Source organism: Oncorhynchus mykiss, chromosome 11 (assembly GCF_013265735.2).
Source record: "Oncorhynchus mykiss isolate Arlee chromosome 11, USDA_OmykA_1.1, whole genome shotgun sequence".
NCBI lineage: Eukaryota > Metazoa > Chordata > Actinopteri > Salmoniformes > Salmonidae > Oncorhynchus > Oncorhynchus mykiss.
In genome coordinates this window covers 14,422,624-14,441,627 of record NC_048575.1, presented here as the reverse complement: position 1 = coordinate 14,441,627, position 19,004 = coordinate 14,422,624, and the positions used below count along the sequence as shown (strand labels likewise).

At 44.1% G+C, this 19,004-nt stretch overlaps 2 protein-coding genes across 5 annotated transcripts; one reads left to right on the top strand and one right to left on the bottom strand.

Moving 5' to 3' along the window:
- The first annotated feature begins 128 nt into the window (after positions 1–128).
- irf9 (interferon regulatory factor 9) lies at positions 129–8,116 on the top strand. 3 transcript variants are annotated; one of them, XM_021620234.2, is made up of 10 exons: positions 129–256; positions 1,016–1,074; positions 1,436–1,558; positions 1,695–1,875; positions 3,824–3,972; positions 4,063–4,147; positions 4,325–4,378; positions 5,757–6,152; positions 6,268–6,383; positions 6,758–8,111. In XM_021620234.2, exons 2-10 carry the CDS (start codon positions 1,018–1,020, stop codon positions 6,887–6,889), a joined length of 1,293 nt encoding a protein of 430 aa, XP_021475909.2. In that variant the 5' UTR covers positions 129–256; positions 1,016–1,017; the 3' UTR covers positions 6,890–8,111. The 3 variants fall into 3 exon arrangements, with proteins under 3 accessions (XP_021475909.2, XP_021475911.2, XP_021475910.2); XM_021620235.2 differs by lacking the exon at positions 129–256 and adding an exon at positions 799–920 and having other exon boundaries at positions 6,758–8,116; XM_021620236.2 differs by lacking the exon at positions 4,325–4,378.
- Positions 7,820–16,163, bottom strand: emc9 (ER membrane protein complex subunit 9). 2 transcript variants are annotated; one of them, XM_021620237.2, is made up of 6 exons: positions 15,934–16,163; positions 11,811–12,007; positions 11,556–11,632; positions 11,341–11,410; positions 11,102–11,196; positions 7,820–8,461 (listed from the first exon to the last, which is right to left on the bottom strand). In XM_021620237.2, the coding sequence occupies exons 2-6, from the start codon at positions 12,003–12,005 to the stop codon at positions 8,281–8,283; spliced, it is 618 nt and encodes a 205-aa protein (XP_021475912.1). In that variant the 5' UTR covers positions 12,006–12,007; positions 15,934–16,163; the 3' UTR covers positions 7,820–8,280. The 2 variants fall into 2 exon arrangements, with proteins under 2 accessions (XP_021475912.1, XP_021475914.1); XM_021620239.2 differs by lacking the exon at positions 15,934–16,163 and adding an exon at positions 15,358–15,848.
- Between the last annotated feature and the right edge of the window lie 2,841 nt (positions 16,164–19,004).

Sequence of the window (19,004 nt, the reverse complement as noted above, 5' to 3'; positions counted from 1 at the left end):
TGACCGGTCTCAATTTAGTCTCATCAGTTGCAGGATATGCTGAGAAAATATCCAATATTTGAGTGAAATGTCGCCCCCAGTTGTCTAAGCAGTAACCTGCTGTAGTTCTCTAAAGTCACGTGATTTCGGGGAAAGGGAGCGCCTGCCTCTGCTCTGCGGGAGGCAGGCGAACAGCCTCTGGATTTTCCAGTCAAAAGTACAGTACTATGCGCTCATAATCCGCTCTATTGAAGAATCCGAGGAAACGCAACCTAAGGTAAATGAAACTATTCACCTTCATCACACTCTTTCTAAATATGTGGAAAAGTGATATGCAAAAGAGATACACTTCATTAGCAATTTGTTTATGTATTAGTTTGATATATTTAGATGGGGACTTCGGTAGTTGATTTGATTATAGTATCGGCTCTAAGCATAATAGTTGCTTACATTCATAAATAAAACATATATATTGTTATTTCAGCTGTTTGAAGCTGATGTAAAAAGCCGAAAGTAAAAAGAGCAAAAAACCGCAACTGGAAGCATAGAAATGGCTCTCATAGAACGGATCTACCAATTCTCAGATATGAATTCAATGAGAACCTAGCCTTTACTACTGCGCCTTTAAGTAGCTATTTGTGCAAACATATATAGCAGTCTGCCAGTGTGAATGTCCTCAGCTGAACTACACACACACACGTCACGCATACATAATCAGTCATGTACTCACAATATTCGTTATCTTGCTAGCACTGCTCTTACTGTATTATATTGAGTTTGTTTGTATCAGTAGGCAGCAGGAGGTTGGTGGCACCTTAATTGGGGAAGACGGGCTCGTGGTAATGGCTGGAATGATATCAAACACATGGGTTAATGCCATTCCATTAGCTCTGTTCCAGCCATTATTATGAGCCGTCCTCCCCTCAGCAGCCTCCACTGAGGTAGGCCTAATACTGTGTGTGTATAGTTTGTATGACACAATTATATATATTTTTTTGCCAGACTAGATGGAAATAAAGTTATACTGTTTTCACAGCTATGGCATCTGGGAGAATTCGCTCAACCCGCAGACTACGCTCCTGGATGGTAGACCAGGTGAGTGTTTGAGGATGATTTGTTCAATAGTTCCTTTTGAGCAAATTAATGTTTGTGCACTAACAGCTGTTTGCAGTGGATGTGTCGGAGCTGGTACACCACAGTGACCTGTATATTTGAGTCATTTAACTGATGCTCTTATCCAGAGAAATTAGGGTTAACTGCCTTTCTCAAAAGCCCATCTACTGATTTTTATTTTTTATACCTAGTCGGCTCAGGGATTCAAACCAGTGACCTTTCAGTTATAGGGCCAACATTCTTAACCGCTAGGCTATCTGCCACCACAGTTAGTGTACTGTCTGTCTGGGACACGGGTTGAGTGAGGGTTGTCCTGGTCTCACCCCCACCGGGTCTTGTGCAGGTCAGCAGTGGGAAGTACCCTGGCCTGATATGGGACGATGACGCCAAGACCATGTTTCGTATCCCCTGGAAACACGCCGGGAAACAGGACTTCCGCAGTGAAGAGGATGGTGCCATCTTCAAGGTCCTGACACTTTATCAGTGCTATCCCTAGTTCGTTAAGTCGTCATTGTACAGTAGTCCCTTGTTATTTATAATCTATTAAAACATACAGTAGGCATTATTTCCTGAGCTGTGAGTCTAAATGCCTCATCCATTAGGCATGGGCGGTGTTTAAGGGGAAGTTGTCCGATGGGGGTCGTGTGGACCCTGCCTCCTGGAAGACCCGGCTGCGCTGTGCTCTCAATAAGAGCCCGGAGTTCAAAGAGGTCCCCGAGAGGTCCCAGCTAGACATCTCCGAACCATACAAAGTTTACTGCCTTGTACCGATGAATGAACAAGGTGAGAGACACACAAACACACACTGAGTTAGTTACGCAATGTTTATTTCTACCCCTCTTTTACAATGTTCCAGCCATTATCTTTTGGTCTTGTGTAGGAATCTACAGTATAACCACATCCTCATATCCACTATCTGGGACCAGACCGGGTGTAGCAACGTACATTCTTTAGGTTTGAGGAAGTTACACTCGAGGTTGAGAAGATTTAGATTTTTAATACTGGCCAACTCCATGACCACATGCATGCAGCACTCTACAGTCGTGGCCAAAAGTTGAGAATGACACAAATATAAATTTTCACAAAGTCTGCTGCCTCAGTTTGTATGATGGCAATTTGCATATACTCCAGAATGTTATGAAGAGTGATCAGATGAATTACAATTAATTGCAAAGTCTCTCTTTGCCATGCAAATGAACGGAGTCCCAAAAAACATTTCCACTGCATTTCAGCCCTGCCACAAAATGACCAGCTGACATCATGTCAGTGATTCTCTCGTTAACACAGGTGTGAGTGTTGACAAGGACAAGGCCGGAGATCACACTGTCATGCTGATTGAATTTGAATAACAGACTGGAAGCTTCAAAAGGAGGGTGGTGCTTGAAATCATTGTTCTTCCTCTGTCAACCATGGTTACCTGCAAGGAAACACATGCAGTCATTATTGCTTTGCACAAAAAGGGCTTCAATCAACCATTTATCGGATCATCAAGAACTTCAAGGAGAGCGGTTCAATTGTTGTGAAGAAGGCTTCAGGGCGCCCAAGAAAGTCCAGCAAGTGCCAGGACCGTCTCCTAAAGTTGATTCAGCAGCGGGATCGGGGCATCACCAGTACAGATCTTGCTCAGGAATGGCAGCAGGCAGGTGTGAGTGCATCTGCACGCACAGTGAGGCGAAGACTTTTGGAGGATGGCTTGGTGTCAAGAAGGGCAACAAAGAAGCCACTTCTCTCCAGGAAAAACATCAGGGACAGACTGATATTCTGCAAAAGTTACAGGGATTGGACTGCTGAGGACTGGGGTAAAGTCATTTTCTCTGATGAATCCCCTTTCCGATTGTTTGGGGCATCCGGAAAAAAGCTTGTCCGGAGAAGACAAGGTGAGCGCTACCATCAGTCCTGTGTCATGCCAATAGTAAAGCATCCTGAGACCATTCATGTGTGGGGTTGCTTCTCAGCCAAGGGAGTGGGCTCACTCACAATTTTGCCTAAGAACACAGCCATGAATAAAGAACACATTCTCAGAGAGCAACTTCTCCCAACCATCCAGGAACAGTTTAGTGACAAACAATGTCTTTTCCAGCATGATGGAGCACCTTGCAATAAGGCAAAAGTGATAACTAAGTGGCTCGGGAAACAAAACATTGATATTTTGGGTCCATGGCCAGGAAACTCCCCAGACCTCAATCCCATTGAGAACTTGTGGTCAATCCTCAAGAGGCGGGTGGACAAACAAAACCCACAAATTCTGACAAACTCCAAGCATTGATTATGCAAGAATGGGCTGCCATCAGTCAGGATGTGGCCCAGAAGTTAATTGACAGCATGCCAGGCAGGATTGCAGAGGTCTTGAAAAAGAAGGGTCAAAACTGCAGATATTGACTCTTGACAACTTGATATAATTGTCAATAAAAGCCTTTGACGCTAATGAAATGCTTGTAATTATACTTCAGTATTCCACAATAACATCTGACAAAAATATCTAAGGACACTGAGGCAGCAGACTTTGTGAAAATTAATATTTGTGTCATTCTCAAAACTTTTGGCCACGACTGTACTCTACTATAGTTCCCTCAGTCAGTCCAAAGGGACATACAGTCATACAGGGGTCAGCGGTGCACATTTTATCAGAGCAGCAATAATTTCACATAGTTTGTAGCTATTGAGACAACTTCAAAGCATGCTAAATTGCAGTAAACAAATTGCTAACATATGGTGCCTTTTCTCTTCACAGTGTTGGGGAATGTTAAAATAAAGGGCCGAGCCAGAGCAGGAGGGAGGAAGAGAAGGAGCAGCGATTCAGATAGCGAGGAGGAGGTGAAGGAGGAGGAGGTTGTGGTCAAACGGATGAAAGAGGAGATCATCACCGCCCCAATCACCATGGTAGGTCTGACATTTTAAAGACAGAAACAAGTTCTAGAAACATTTGGGATTTATCTCTATTGTTTATGTCAATTTGTGTGTTTTTATCAGTCTGTTCAGGAGATTGATGAAAGTGTTCTTACCATCCAACAAGACCAGTTCGATCAGCCCTTGGTCATCATGAAGAGCGATGGGAGTAAGTCTTATGTCTTACTAACTCAATGTCATGTCTGTCCTCCAAATGTCTGTCAAACACGGAATCTCTGTGTTCATTTATGTTGGATCTCTCAGCCACTGTTTCTCCACTCTTGGGAGTTCTGCAATAGCATGTGGTTGATTGACATGCTGTTGATATTCTGTTGTCTTCCTCTAGCGGTCGATGAGCTCCAGGTGAACGTCACGATTGAGACCGTCCCTCCCCCTGGAGGTAATGCTATGCAGAAAGGAAGTCAAATCAGCTTCTCAATCACATCTGACCTGAGTTAAGTGCACGTAAATGGAATGCATTTCCATTTTTATGCACTTTTCTCTCTACTCGTATTTTGACCTTAGACTTAAGCATGAGAATAGCATGCGATTCACCTGCTATTTCTCTGGGGTGGAGATTGAATAAATGTAGGTGTGTATAAATAAATGTTGCCCCAATTTCGTGTTATCTAATTGTCCCATCGCTGTAACTCCCGTACGTACTCGGGAGAGGCGAAGGTCGAGAGCTGTGCGTCCTCTGAAACACAACCCAACCAAGTCGCACTGCTTCTTGACACAATGCCCGCTTAACCCGGAAGCCAGCCGCACCAAAGTGTCGGAGGAAACACCGTACACCTGGCGACCGTGCCAGTGTGTTACTGCACCCGGCCCGCCACAGGAGTGGTGATGGGACATGGACATCCCTGCCAGCCAAACCCTCCCCTAACCCAGACGACACTGGGCCAATTGTGTGCCGCCCCATTGGTCTCCAGGTCGCGGCCGGCTGCGACAGAACCTGGACTCTAACCAAGATCTCTAGTGGCAGAGCGATGCAGTGTCTTAGACCACTGAGCCACTAAGGAGGCCTGATACGCCTTGTTCTGACCTCGACTTAATTCCCTCACCTTTAGGAGCGAGGAAACCATGAATAACATCTAGCGAACCTACTGGTATCAAGTGGAAAAACATCTACTTTATTTTTTCAGATAGAAATAACACCATTCTTCATGTATTGTAATTTACAACTTTATAAAAGCTAGGTAAATGAGTAATTCGTTTGGACAAGAGAATTGTAAATACAAATTACTTGTTTTAGATATACTGTAGTTTCCTAACCCTAAATAATCTACAAGATCAGAGTATTTTTTTATATCTACCAATTTGTACTGAAACGGAGACAAATAAGCATATATCTAGATGGCTTTCTTTCATTGATCCCTAATATTCTGAACGTGTTCTCTCAAAATATTCTAGTGAGTCTGTCAACAAAATTCTAACTAAAAAGGTACACCATATTTAAAGGGACGGCTTAAGATAAATGTACTGGAGACCCTATTTAATTTAAACTCCATGAAATAATATGTTGGTCAGCAAGTGGGAGGGTTTTCAGCTGTTGAATTACATTTGTTAAGAATGCGCCCACCTGCAAAGCTTGTTACGCACCTTCGTGAGGTAAGTCTGAATAGCAACTATTGAGAAGTGCGAAGGAAAGGCGTGCGTAGGAAAGGCGTAATTTCCTAAACTGGAATACGGCCCATACTACATGAACTATTCCTGCTCGGTCTCTCATTCACTCTCATCCCTTCCCTCTCTCTCTCTCTCTCTCTCTCCCACTCCAGCACGGGACTCGTTCCATGTCTTAGTGAAATACATAGGACAGGAGGTGCTTAAACGTGAGGTCATAGGCAGCGATGTCCGAATCGCCTACCTGCCCTCATCACCTGTTCCACCCACCCTGATGATGGGTGGGTTCCCACGCATCCCACTCCCAGAGTCCCCCTCCACCCTGACCTCCAATCCTGGCATCGGGCCTCAGCTCCAGGCCCTCTCCACACTGTTGCCCTTCATGGAGAAAGGGGTGATCTTGACCTCCACGGGGGCAGGGATCTATGCTAAGCGCTACTGCCAGGGCCGGGTGTTCTGGACAGGGCCACATTCAACCACGACGGGACCCCACAAGATGAACCGTGCTGTGGAGCCCGTGCTGCTCTTTGACAGAGAGGCTTTCAAAATGGGTGAGTGACATGGTGCTGCTCACTCTCTCTTGGTGAGGATAACCCACTTCTTTGTTGGCACCTTATTGGATATTTCAGCAGTCAGTGTGTATTTACTGACTGCGTGTTTCCTTAGAGCTGGACCACTTCCGCAGTTACGGGGGAGACCCTCCTCAGTGTGGCATCACCTTGTGTTTCGGAGAGGAGTTCAGTGCCACAGAGGACCCATCCAGCAAACTCATCATCACACAGGTACAGCTGAAAGCTTTTCCTCACTTACTCATAAATAACTGTAACACCTGTTCAAATGTAAACGAAAGGTGCAGTAAATGCATACCGTAGGACAGGTTTCCCAACTGGCAGGCCCCAAATTGTCTGTTGGACATAAAACACTAAAAACACCAGCAAATCAGCACCAAGTGATTTTAATTTGGGACGTCTGTTCCCAAAATATTCCCACACGTAATAAAGAGATATGTGATCGTATACAAATGTAAGCAAGGTTTGAAATGATTGGATCTAGTTGATGATCCCTGCCTTAAACTAAGGTTTATGTAAGTACAGGATAACTACATGTTTCACTGTGAATTAAAGAGGGACTGAACCACGCACCCCCTCTTCTCCAGATAACCCTACCCTGGGCTCAGCAGCAGGTCAAAGAAGCTGAAGACTTCCGGGAGTCAATGACCTACCTCCGTGACATAGCCAGCCAATCGGGAGATGTCACCATCAACCTGGTACCAGTGCCTTACCCCTGAGCATCTGATCACAGGACATCTCGTATAAATTAAGAGAGAAAAAATATTGAAGCACTATCTGATCTGATACCAAGGGCTCAATTCAATCCGTGTCGCAGAAATTCAGCGCAATTTAAAGGCAATGTTCCTGCGTTTGCGGAGACTGCATTCACGGTAAACGCTGCATAAGTCGGCTCAGCCGGAAATGAGTTTTACATTTCAATCGCACTGAACATCCATGATACGGATTTAACGGAGTCCCAAGCCTTCTCAGACATGAACCACTAGACTGAATAGCACTACATGGAATGGAGACATCACTTTGGTTTAGCCTTCAGGATTGCCCTTTACCAACCCAATCACCTGGTGTTATACTATTGCTCCAAATGATATCCAACTCACTTTGGCTGTGTTTACATAGGCAGCCCAATTCTGATCTTTTTCTACTGACCAATCAGATCAGCTGTGAAAAGAGATGTGATTGGTCAAAAGACCAATTAGTGGAAAAACGTATCACAATTGGGCCTTTTTATAGGGAGTCAGAGACTTTTACTCCTTATTGCTGTCTCTATGAATGCTGACTGTGGTACTGCTTCAGATACCTTTCAGGATCCTCCTCATGTTGTTTACATAGTCTGTGATAGCGTAACTGTTGACAAAGCTGTTGCAAGTAGTGTATGAGATTCTCCCAAAACAGGCTCAGAAAGCCATAGTAGGGCCAAAGTTCAGTTATTTGATCATCACCATGTCAACTGTTCGAGGCAGGAAACCAACTTGTCTGTCTCCGGTTTTGGTTTCTGAAAGTGGTAATGCTGGTTCAGCACATTTATATTGAGAAAAAACAATATTCGTATACTTTCTCTTCGTCATATAGAAATGAATCCGGGGGGGGGCTCCTTTCTCTTATGAACCGATGTTTATATGAACACAATATCACATGAATACTTTAAATAGTTTGTAGATGTAGTTTAATGAGTTGATAAGCTTACACACTCTGAAAGCAGTGGGTCAGGATGTACGTAATGTTGTGATGCCATTGGCAGCCATTGAACTATGAGCATGGCTTTGTTAATGGTTGTAAGTGGGTTAACAACATGGCTGCTGGGTTTGACACAAGGCACACTCTGGACTGAGAATGTTGTTAGGTGGAAGACTGCACAGATCTGTCAATATTTCAGTTATTTATGCATGTCTTGTGTTGTCAGTGTTCTGCCTGACCGTATTAAAAATCTATTTCATATTTTGAAATTATCGTGGATGATGTGCTTATTTGGCTGTTAGATGGTAATAATAAAAATAAGATTCTTAACTAAATATGTGTAGTTTCAGCAGGTTTAAGACATACTGTATATAATTCCAACTATTTAAATTTGAAAGATGTTACTCAAAAGTTAGTTATCTACAAGCTTATTTCAAACATTACCATTGGCTGGTGAGGCAAGCTCTGCTATTTTGGCATTCAGTTTCTGATTTGTCCAGTCCCTAGTGATGTCGTCCAAATGGCTGTCAAAATCAACTAATAACGAGTGATCTCCAGAGTCCAGCAGCTGACTGGCTATGTCCCGAGTCTCCTCCCACTGCCGCAGCATTATCCTGGGGAAAGAAAAGGTATCTTTAATGAATGTATACTTCAAATAAATGTATATTTTTCTAACAAATCATTGTATTTGTGACATGCTTCGTAAACAGCAGGTGTAGACTAACAGTGAAATGACAACGGCCCTTCCCAACAATGCAGTGAGACAAAAGAGAATTAATAGAAAAATAATTACAGGAGGAATAAATAGACAATAAGTAACGATAACTTGACAATATACACATTGTACCAGTACCGAGTCGATTTCCCCGGGGTACGGGTTAACTGGGGTAGATATGTGTATATATAGGTAGGGATAAAGTGACTAGGTAACAGGATAGATAATAAACAGTAAAAGCAGCATATGTGATGAATCGAGACAAAAAGGGTCAATGCCGATAGTTAGTTAACAAATAGCTACCCGGGCTAATTATTTAGCAGTCTTATGGCTTGGGGGTAGAAGCTGTTCAGGGTCCTGTTGGTTCCAGACTTGGTGCATCGGTACCGCTTGCCGTGTGGTAGCAGAGAGAACAGTCTATGACTTGGATGGCTGGAGTCTGACAATTTTTAGGGCCTTCCTCTGACACCACCTGGTATAGAGTTCCTGGGTGGCAGGGAGCTCGGCCCCAGTGATATACTGGGCCATGCACACTACCCTCTGTAGAGCCTTGTGGTCGGATGCCAAGCAGTTGCCATAAACAAGTGGTGGTGCAGCCAGTCAAGATGCTCTCAATGGTGCAGCTGTAGAACCTTTTGCAGATCTTTTCATCCTCCTGAGGGGGATGAGGCGTTGTTGTTGCCCTCTTCACGACTGTTTTGGTATGTATGGACCATGATAATTCCTTAGTGATGTGGACACCGAGGAACTTGAAGGCCTACCACGGTCGTGTCCTCTGCAAACTTATTGATGGTGTTGGAGACGCTCGCGGCCACGCAGACCAAACACGCTCCCCTGTGGCGGATGTGTTGTTACCTACCCTCACTACCGGAGGGCGTCCCGTTAGGAAGTCCAGGATCCAGTTGCAGAGGGAGGTGTTTAATCCCAGGGTCCTTAGTTTAGTGATGAGCTTGGACGGCACTATGGTGTTGAACACTGAGCTGTATTCAGTGAACAGCTAGTAGGTGTTCACGTAGGTGTTCCTTTTGTCCAGGTGGGAGGGGGCAGTGTGGGGTGCAATAGAGATTGGATCTGTTGGGGCGGTATGCGAATTGGAGTGGGTCCAGGGTGTCTGGGATGATGGTGTTGATGTGAGCCATGACCAGCTTTTCAAAGCATTTCATCTCTACAGATGGGAGTCCAACGGGGTGGCATTTGCATTCTTGGGCACAGGGACTATGGTGGTCTGCTTGAAACATGTAGGTATTACAGACTGGGTCAGGGAGAGGTTGAAAATGTCAGTGAAGACACTTGCCAGCTGATCAGCACATGCTCTGAGAACGCATCCTGGTAATTCATCTGGTCCTGCGGCCTTGTGAATGTTAATTTGTTTAAAGTTCTTTCTCACATCGGCTACGGAGAGCGTGATCACACACTCGTCTGGAACAGCTGGTGCTCTCATGCATGGTCCAGTGTTGCTAGCCTCGAAGCAAGCATAGAAAGTATTTAGCTCATCTGGTAGGCTCATGACACTGGACAGCTCGCGGCTGGGTTTCTCTTTGTAATCCATGATAGTTTGCAAGCCCTGCCACATCTGACGAGCATTAGAGCCGGTGTAGTAGGATTCGATCTTGGTCCTGTATTGACCCTTTGCCTGTTTGATGGTTCCTCAGAGGGCGTAGCAGGATTTCTTATAAACGTCCGGATTAGTCTCCCGCACCTTGAAAGCGGCAGCTCTAGCCTTTAGCTCAGTGAGGATGTTGCCTGTAATCCATGGCTTCTGGTTGGGATATGTACGTACGGTAATTGTGAGGACGACATCGTTGATGCACTTATTAATGAAGCCGGTGACTGATCTGGTGAACTCCTCAGTGCCATCGGATGAATCCCAGAATAGTCTGTAACTGAACATCCGCTTCATCGGACCACTTATTGAGCAAGTCACTGGTGCTTCCTGTTTGAGTCTTTGCTTGTAAGCAAGAATCAGGAGGATAGAGTTATAGTCAGATTTGCCAAATGGAGGACAAGGGAGAGCTTTGTATGCATCTCTGTGTGTGGAGTAAAGGTGATCTAGTTTTTTTTTGCCTCTAGTTGCACAGGTGACATGCTGGTAGAAATTAGGTAAAACGGATTTAAGTTTTCCTGCATCAGTCACCAGCCACTTGGAGCACCGCCTCTGGGTGAGTATTTTCTTATTTACTTCTGGCCCTATACAGCTCGTTGAGGGCGGTCTTAGTGCCAGCATCAGTTTTGTGGTGCTAAATAGATGGCTACGATTAATATAGATAAACTCTCTTGGTAAAATGTATAGTCTACAGCTTATCATGAGGTATTCTAACTCAAGCGAGCAGACTTCCTTAATATTAGAGATTGCGCACAAGCTGTTGTTAAGAAACACACACCCCCTCTCCCGAGCTTCCTCTTCAATACAATGTAGTCCTACACAGCTGCTACAGCCACAGCTACTGTGAATGTACTTGATAGAGGTGTGCTATCAACAGAAAAGCAAATGGTAATTAACTATCTTGAAAGAAGGATAGCAGAGATGTCCAGATCTTACGTGTGTTTGTCTTTGAGGGTCCAGCGGGTATCTTTTCGCTCATACATCACGATGGGAGGCACCCTGTAGTCAGGAGACATCTTTCCACCATCAATCTGACAAGCCACACAGGTCACAGTTATAGAGAAGGGGATGCAGACACACATCAGAAAGATTTACCAAAAAGCTGCTGCATTGTGAGCTTGGACACACACACACAATAAGGAATTACAGACAATAAAACCACAGTGGATGCCTACCATTAACAAAACTGCATTGTTACACTGCTCTGCGATCTTGTCTGCGATCTTCAACGCACATGGCGTAGGGCTGCCCAGCGAAGGGGAGAGAGAAGGAGCGGTTATTGTTTAACACAGGTGATTAGCAGGCCTAACAGGCCGCTGAAACCACATGATAGAGAAATTAACATCTACAGAGTCAATAGTGAAGCTGAACCACAGTGGGACACACACACCTGCTGTCTGACACACAGGCGTTGGCTTGGTAGTAACCTACAATCCTCTGCTGTGTCTGTGCACACCATACATCCACCTGAAGCAAAGAAGGTATGATACATTACAGCACATAAATACACGACAAGCCAAAAGACTGATCCACACTGTACATGCACCACTGCCAGGTAAGAACGAGTAGTTAGGCTACTTGTGTTTGATCATTTCTGACATACTGTATGTTGGACAGCAAAGACCACAGGTTATTGGGTGGTTACCTGTGTGAGAGCCAGCTGGGTGATGGGAGCCAATGGTAGGTGAGTGTGAAGCAAGGGAACGCAGTCTGTCACACACACAGCGCCACCTGCTGGGCTGGATGACAACAACAGCCCATTGACACTGCACCGTGGAAACAGACAGGCGTGCAGGTACATCTTCACATAGGCGAGACAGGACAACTCAACCTCCCCCATGACTGCAGACAGAAAAGGATACACTGATCTGAGAACATGCAGCAAAACAACAGGCCAAAAACACTAGTCAGGGCTTGATTTGAGCAAATTGATGACAGAAGATGTAATGACATGAATGCTGACAGAATAAATAATAAGATTTAGTAATAAATCCTTGTAGTACAAACTCGCTGGATGACACAATAAGGACCCTTTTCAACTGCACTAATACATCCAACCAATATTGTTAGAGCCAGGGAGGGATGCCCAAGCAGTTTGATCAAAAGCCACACAGCAAACCATTGTTTTGGACATTGATTGACTGCTCTAGCTAGAGCTGGCTTGTCGCCCCCTTGTTAAAGAAGTAGAAAGGATAAGCCAGGTCAAAGACAGCAGGAGAAATGGAAGTGAGTGAGGGCCAAGTATCAGAGGGGGTAGGTGTGGTGAAGTTCTCGGAGCCGGAGCCTTGCACTGAGGGTCAGGATAAAGATGAGTCTGTGACAGTAGGAGTTACTTTTTTAAGTGGACCATTGCCTTTTGGCTGATCCATTTGTGGTTTCAGAGAGGGTGAAAACAGTTGGGTGCTGTGGAATCGGAGAGGGTAATGGAATCGGCGAGGGTAATGGAATCGGCGAGGGTAATCAGAAGTGGTCTGGTGATAACTGTTTGTGTTTTGTGGTCGGAGGGAGCAGGAGCTCCGCGTTAAACAAATGGGGACAAGAGATGTGAATTGTTTTGCTCTCAAGAAAAGGGTGCCAGTGAAAAGAGTGATTTACTGGGTAGTGGTAAATGTTAAAGTTGACCAACTGAAGGGGAAGATTCCCTTGTTCTTTTGAGTTTTGATGTTGAGTCTTTGCCGACAAAGTGATTAGGATATTTAAGTTATCCTGTACAAGCTTTTGTGCCGAAATACATTACCTTGTTATTAGTGTCAAGCTTATGCTCTTTTGGCAGCAGCGTGTAGGAGGGAGGTTCCTAGGAAGTGACAAGTGTACCCAAGGACATGAGACAAAGGAATGTGTAGCATTGGGGAAAGTATTGATCTGTGTTAATTGTATAATTGTATGGGTGCCCATGGGGCTGGGAATCAGAAGTGTCCAGTGCAAGAGAGGCAGGTTGAGGTTCTGGTGACAGCTACAGAGGTATTTGGGTGTATGAGACTTGACATCAGAAGAGTTACAGGGTAGGGTGTGTTAAGTGGTGGTATCCCATCCGTTCAGGCTGTTGGCCTGAGGTAGGACTAGATATATTTAAATAGTGGAGTAATGGTGGTGGGTTTTAGTGAGTGCAGGGTTAGATGGTAGGGTATTTGTTGATTTTTTTTTTTCTCTCCAAACAAAGTATGAGAAACATACTCCAGTCTAGTAGGTGGCAGTAATGCAACATTTATTGGAAGCCAACCGCCGTTATACGTCATTGAAGAAGTACCACCACAGAGTAGTGATGGGCATTACGGCTCTTTTCATTTAGCCGGCTCAGCTCACCAAAAAGAGACGGCTCTTTAAAAAAATATGTTTTGTATTTTTTAAATTCAAACAGTTTGTGATAGTTTGACTATGATTGGTGTTAAAACAATTCTAATTAAATTATTAACTTAAGTCATATGCTACCTTAACCAGAATGTATTTAAAAATGCATTTGTTTATGAAAAAGAATGCTATTAAACATTTTGCATTTAAAGTATAACTTTTTGAATGTATATGAACAAAGTGCATATAAATGTAACAATTCAAAACGAATACAATCTGAACAACATAATAGAATATTGCACCATATCAAAGAAAAATAAATATCAATGTGCAAAACTGCAACATCCCAGTTAAAACATTAAACTGGTCCCTCTTTTCTCTCTCTTCTTTATTGCCATGTTATAACCAGCAGCACACAGCAATGCTGAACATATTTTGCTTTTATGAGAAATTTGCATTCAGAAATGCAAGCTGCCTCACTTTCAGGGGGCTGATGCAGTTTCTTCTCTCAGTAATTATTTGTCCCGTTTTTGAGAAGACCCTCTGAGGGAACAGATGTGGCCATTATGCAGAGTCTCCCTTTCATGACTTTAGCAAGTCGTGGGTAGACAGAGGCCTTGTTCTTCCACCGGCTCAGAGAATCTGCAGATCTTTGGAGGAGGGGCTCCTTCATTATGGAATCTGCTGAGAAATTTTGCTACAAACATAGACTTTGGCATAAACTGGTCCATAGAAGACTGCGTTGCTGTGGATCGCAGAGTAGGCCAACTTTACTGAGTGGATACATCTCCACGTGTGGAGGTGCTGGCTCCACCACTATCACTAGCAGGCCCGCTAGTTTCTCGCAGCTCCGCTACAGCTAGCTTCACAGTTGGGTGCACAGTTCGCATACGCCGGTGTAGGTTGTGCGTAGAACCGGCCTTTTATGAGATTTTTGTTTTGGCAAATTCTACACAGTGCTCTAACATTGTCTACATTATTAAAACGCATCCAAATACTAATGTGTTTCCGACTCATTTTTTCACTTCCCCTCTCTCCTCCGCTGCTACGTTGTGTGACTGAGTAGGCTCGGCCCTCCCTCGCGCATCTTTGGATCATTGGTTGACACTGCATGTCTGACAGGAACAACAGGTGAGGCTGTTAGTCTGAGCAGACAGAACGAATGTGTGTGCGCTTGAGCATTTAGGCCTATATTATTTTATTTCTTTTTTCGTTCTTTGAATTAGTTAATTCTATTCATTTAAATATTTTGTTTAATTCATATCTTAATTTTGTATTTCTTTTTAGAAATAGATTCGGCTCTTCTGATATGCGAGCCGGCTCCCAACGTTCACCTACAAGAGCCGGTTCTAACTCGTTCGAACTAGTGATGCCAATTTAGCAATTTTGTTGCTAGATTTAGCAACTTTTCAGACTACCCTGGTAACTTTTTTTCAAACAGCACCTAGCAACATATGTAGCTACTTTTAAAAATGTATTTGGAACTTTTAGCAACTTCTGAAAAGTGACTCAAATCTAAATGACACAAAAACGTTTCTCTGTCACAACACACGTGCCTGGCTACAAAAGTGTGTTGTGAGTGACGTCAGCAGCAGGCGCTCAGCCGGTGCACAGGCAGCAGCAATTTCAGCAAATTGCAAATCATTGTTGGCCGAATAGCAGTCAGTCGACGAGCCAAACCCAATGAATATAGTTGGTGACGAATGTTTGATATTGAACAGAACTTACAACATCAATTAACATGTCTCAATCAAAATCAATCAAAACAGAAGTACAGAAAAGAGTGGGAGTCTGTACCTGAACAAATGTCAAATAATATTTTTGGCCGAGATGGCCGGTCAATTTGAGTAACGTTATTGTGTAACGTCATTTAGCAACAAATCAACCTGCCTCTAGCAACTTACCCTGAAAACGAGTTGGCAACACTGCTACCAACCCAGAGGGGCAAGGTCGCGAGGCTGAACAGACCGGGCAAAGGTTTGAGAAGTGAAAAATGATTCCTTAGTTAATTTTCTCAATCTGAGCGCACAATCTAGATTCGAGCCAATGTATTAAATAGTTAAACATGTTAATACTCCAACCTCGTGAAAGTGACAAAATTACATTTTAATTCAGTAAAAAACGACTTCATATCGGAATGGCTTTGATTCGACGGCCTGCACATACACGCATGAGCTTAACTAGCCAACGTCGCCATGACATCGCCCACAAGTGTGATCGGGGATTTCTATTGGAGAAGCAGTTCTAGCCCATCTTCATACTCTTCGGTTTCAGCAGGTCTTTGTTAGTACTCAGCAAGCTATCTTGCCAACATCAATGGTCAAAAGGCCTGCCTACGTAGCTAGTTATGGCCAATAGCAGTTCAAATAGATCTGGGAAAGTATATACTAGCTAACGTTATATAGATATTGGAGAAAAATAATCATTTTATGATAGCTAGCTAGTATAGCTAACAGTTGGCTACCTAGCTAGCAACTTACCGTCAAAGGATATTATTTCTTGGGATGAGATTTCAGAAGACCAGTAAAGCAAGCGTCAGGATTCAAACTCAACTGTCTAATATTGCATATTAATAAAGATAACAAAATATTGAATACATGGATAATTTACAAACATGTGCACTGTGGAGCAGAAGCTGCATCGATTGAGCAAATTTCCTGTTTAGTGCCCGCCCACCTACAGTATCTGCATTTGGGATTGGTTGCAATAGTGACTGTCAAAGTCTACTGGCGTCTCTGTATTATGCCAATCATTTGTTACTAGACCCCATTCGTTCAAGCAGTGAGGCGTCTCCTCCTTGTGGACATTGTTTGACATACCTTGTGACCCCATAATGCATTTTTACATGGTTTTGAAAAATGTACAAAATAGTAAATTGTAGTACAGCCTGCTCCCACATCTGTTTGTGCCGTCTTGTGAACTCATATAGACAACTGTAGAGCCTCTAGCCCTGCTCATTATTTTTTATTTATTTTACCTTTATTTAACTAGGCAAGTCAGTTAAGAACAGATTCTTATTTTCAATGACGTCCTAGGAACAGTGGGTTAACTGCCTGTTTGTACCTTGTCAGCTCGGGGATTAGGCTACCACTAGGCTACCCTGCCGCCCCATTATACCTTATCTAACCTTTCAGTTCCACCACCCACACATGCGATGACATCACCAGGTGTCAATGATGTTTCTAGAGACAATATTTCTCTCATCACTCAATACCTAGGTTTACCTCCACTGTATTCACATCCTACCATACCTTTGTCTGTACATTATACCATGAAGCTATTTTATCATCCCCAGAAACCTCCTTTTACTCTCTGTTCCAGACGTTCTAAACAACCAATTCTCATAGCTTTTAGCCGTACCCTTATCCTACTCCTCCTCTGTTCCTCTGGTGATATAGAGGTGAATCCAGGCCCTGCAGTGCCTAGCTCCACTCCTATTCCCGAGGCGCTCTCTTTTGATGACTTCTGTAACCGTAATAGTCTTGGTTTCATGCATGTTAACATTTAGAAGCCTCCTCCCTAAGCTTGTTTTATTCACTGCTTTAGCACACTCTGCCAACCCAGATGTTCTAGCTGTGTCTGAATCCTGGCTTAGGAAGACCACCAAAAATTCAGAAATCTCCATTCCGAACTACAGTATTTTCAGACAAGATAGAACGGCCAAAGGGGGCGGTGTTGCAATCTACTGCAGAGATAGCCTGCAGAGTTCTGTCCTACTATCCAGGTCTGTACCCAAACAATTTGAACTTCTACTTTTAAAAAATCCACCTCTCTAAAAACAAGTCTCTCACTGTTGCCACCTGCTATAGACCACCCTCCACCCCCAGCTGTGCTCTGGACACCATATGGGAACTGACTGCCCCCCATCTATCTTCAGAGCTCGTGCTGCTAGGCGACCTAAACTGGAACATGCTTAACACCCCAGCCATCCTACAATCTAAGCTTGATGCCCTCAATCTCACACAAATGATAAATTAACCTACCAGGTACCACCCCAAAGCCGTAAACACGGGCACCCTCATAGATATCATCCTAACCAACTTGCCCTCTAAATACACCTCTGCTGTTTTCAACCAAGATCTCAGCGATCACTGGCTCATTGCCTGCATCCGTAATGGGTCAGCGGTCAAACGACCTCCACTCATCACTGTCAAAAGCTCCCTGAAACACTTCAGTGAGCAGGCCTTTCTAATCGACCTGGCCGGGGTATCCTGGAAGGACATTGACCTCATCCCGTCAGTAGAGGATGCCTGGTTATAAAAAATAAAATAAAAAAGCCTTCCTCACCATCTTAAATAAGCATGCCCCTTTCAAGAAATTTAGAACCAGGAACAGATATAGCCCTTGGTTCTCTCCAGACCTGACTGCCCTTAACCAACAAAAACATCCTGTGGCGTTCTGCATTAGCATCGAACAGCCCCCGTGATATGCAACTTTTCAGGGAAGCTAGGAACCAATACACACAGGCAGTTAGAAAAGCCAAGGCTAGCTATTTCAAGCAGAAATTTGCTTCCTGCAACACAAACTCAAAAAAGTTCTGGGACACTGTAAAGTCCATGGAGAATAAGAACACCACCTCCCAGCTGCCCACTGCACTGAGGATAGGAAACACTGTCACCACCGATAAATCCACTATAATTGAGAATTTCAATAAGCATTTTTCTACGGCTGGCCATGCTTTCCACCTGGCTACCCCTACACCGGGCAACAGCACTGCACCCCCCACAGCAACTCGTCCAAGCCTTCCCCATTTCTCCTTCTCCCAAATCCAGTCAGCTGATGTTCTGAAAGAGCTGCAAAATCTGGACCCCTACAAATCAGCAGGGCTAGACAATCTTTCTTTCTAAAATTCTGCCCGAAATTGTTGCAACCCCTATTACTAGCCTGTTCAACCTCTCTTTCGAGTCGTCTGAGATTCCCAAAGATTGGAAAGCAGCTGCGGTCATCCCCCTCTTCAAAGGGGGGGACACTCTTGACCCAAACTGCTACAGACCTATATCTATTCTACCCTGCCTTTCTAAGGTCTTCGAAAGCCAAGTCAACAAACACATTACCGACCATTTCGAATCCCACCATACCTTCTCCGCTATGCCATCTGGTTTCAGAGCTGGTCATGGGTGCACCTCAGCCACGCTCAAGGTCCTAAAAGATATCTTAACCGCCATCGATAAGAAACAATACTGTACAGCCATATTCATTGACCTGGCCAAGGCTTTCGACTCTGTCAATCACCACATCCTCATCAGCAGACACAATAGCCTTGGTTTCTCAAATGATTGTCTCGCCTGGTTCACCAACTATTTCTCTGATAGAGTTCAGTGTGTCAAATCAGAGGGCCTGTTGTCCGGGCCTCTGGCAGTTTCTATGTGGGTACCACAGGGTTCAATTCTTGGACCGACTCTCTTCTCTGTATACATCAATGATGTCGCTCTTGCTGCTGGTGAGTCTCTGATCCACCTCTACGCAGATGACACCATTCTGTATACTTCTGGCCCTTCTTTGGACTCTGTTAACAACACTCCAGACAGGCTTCAATGCCATACAACTCTCC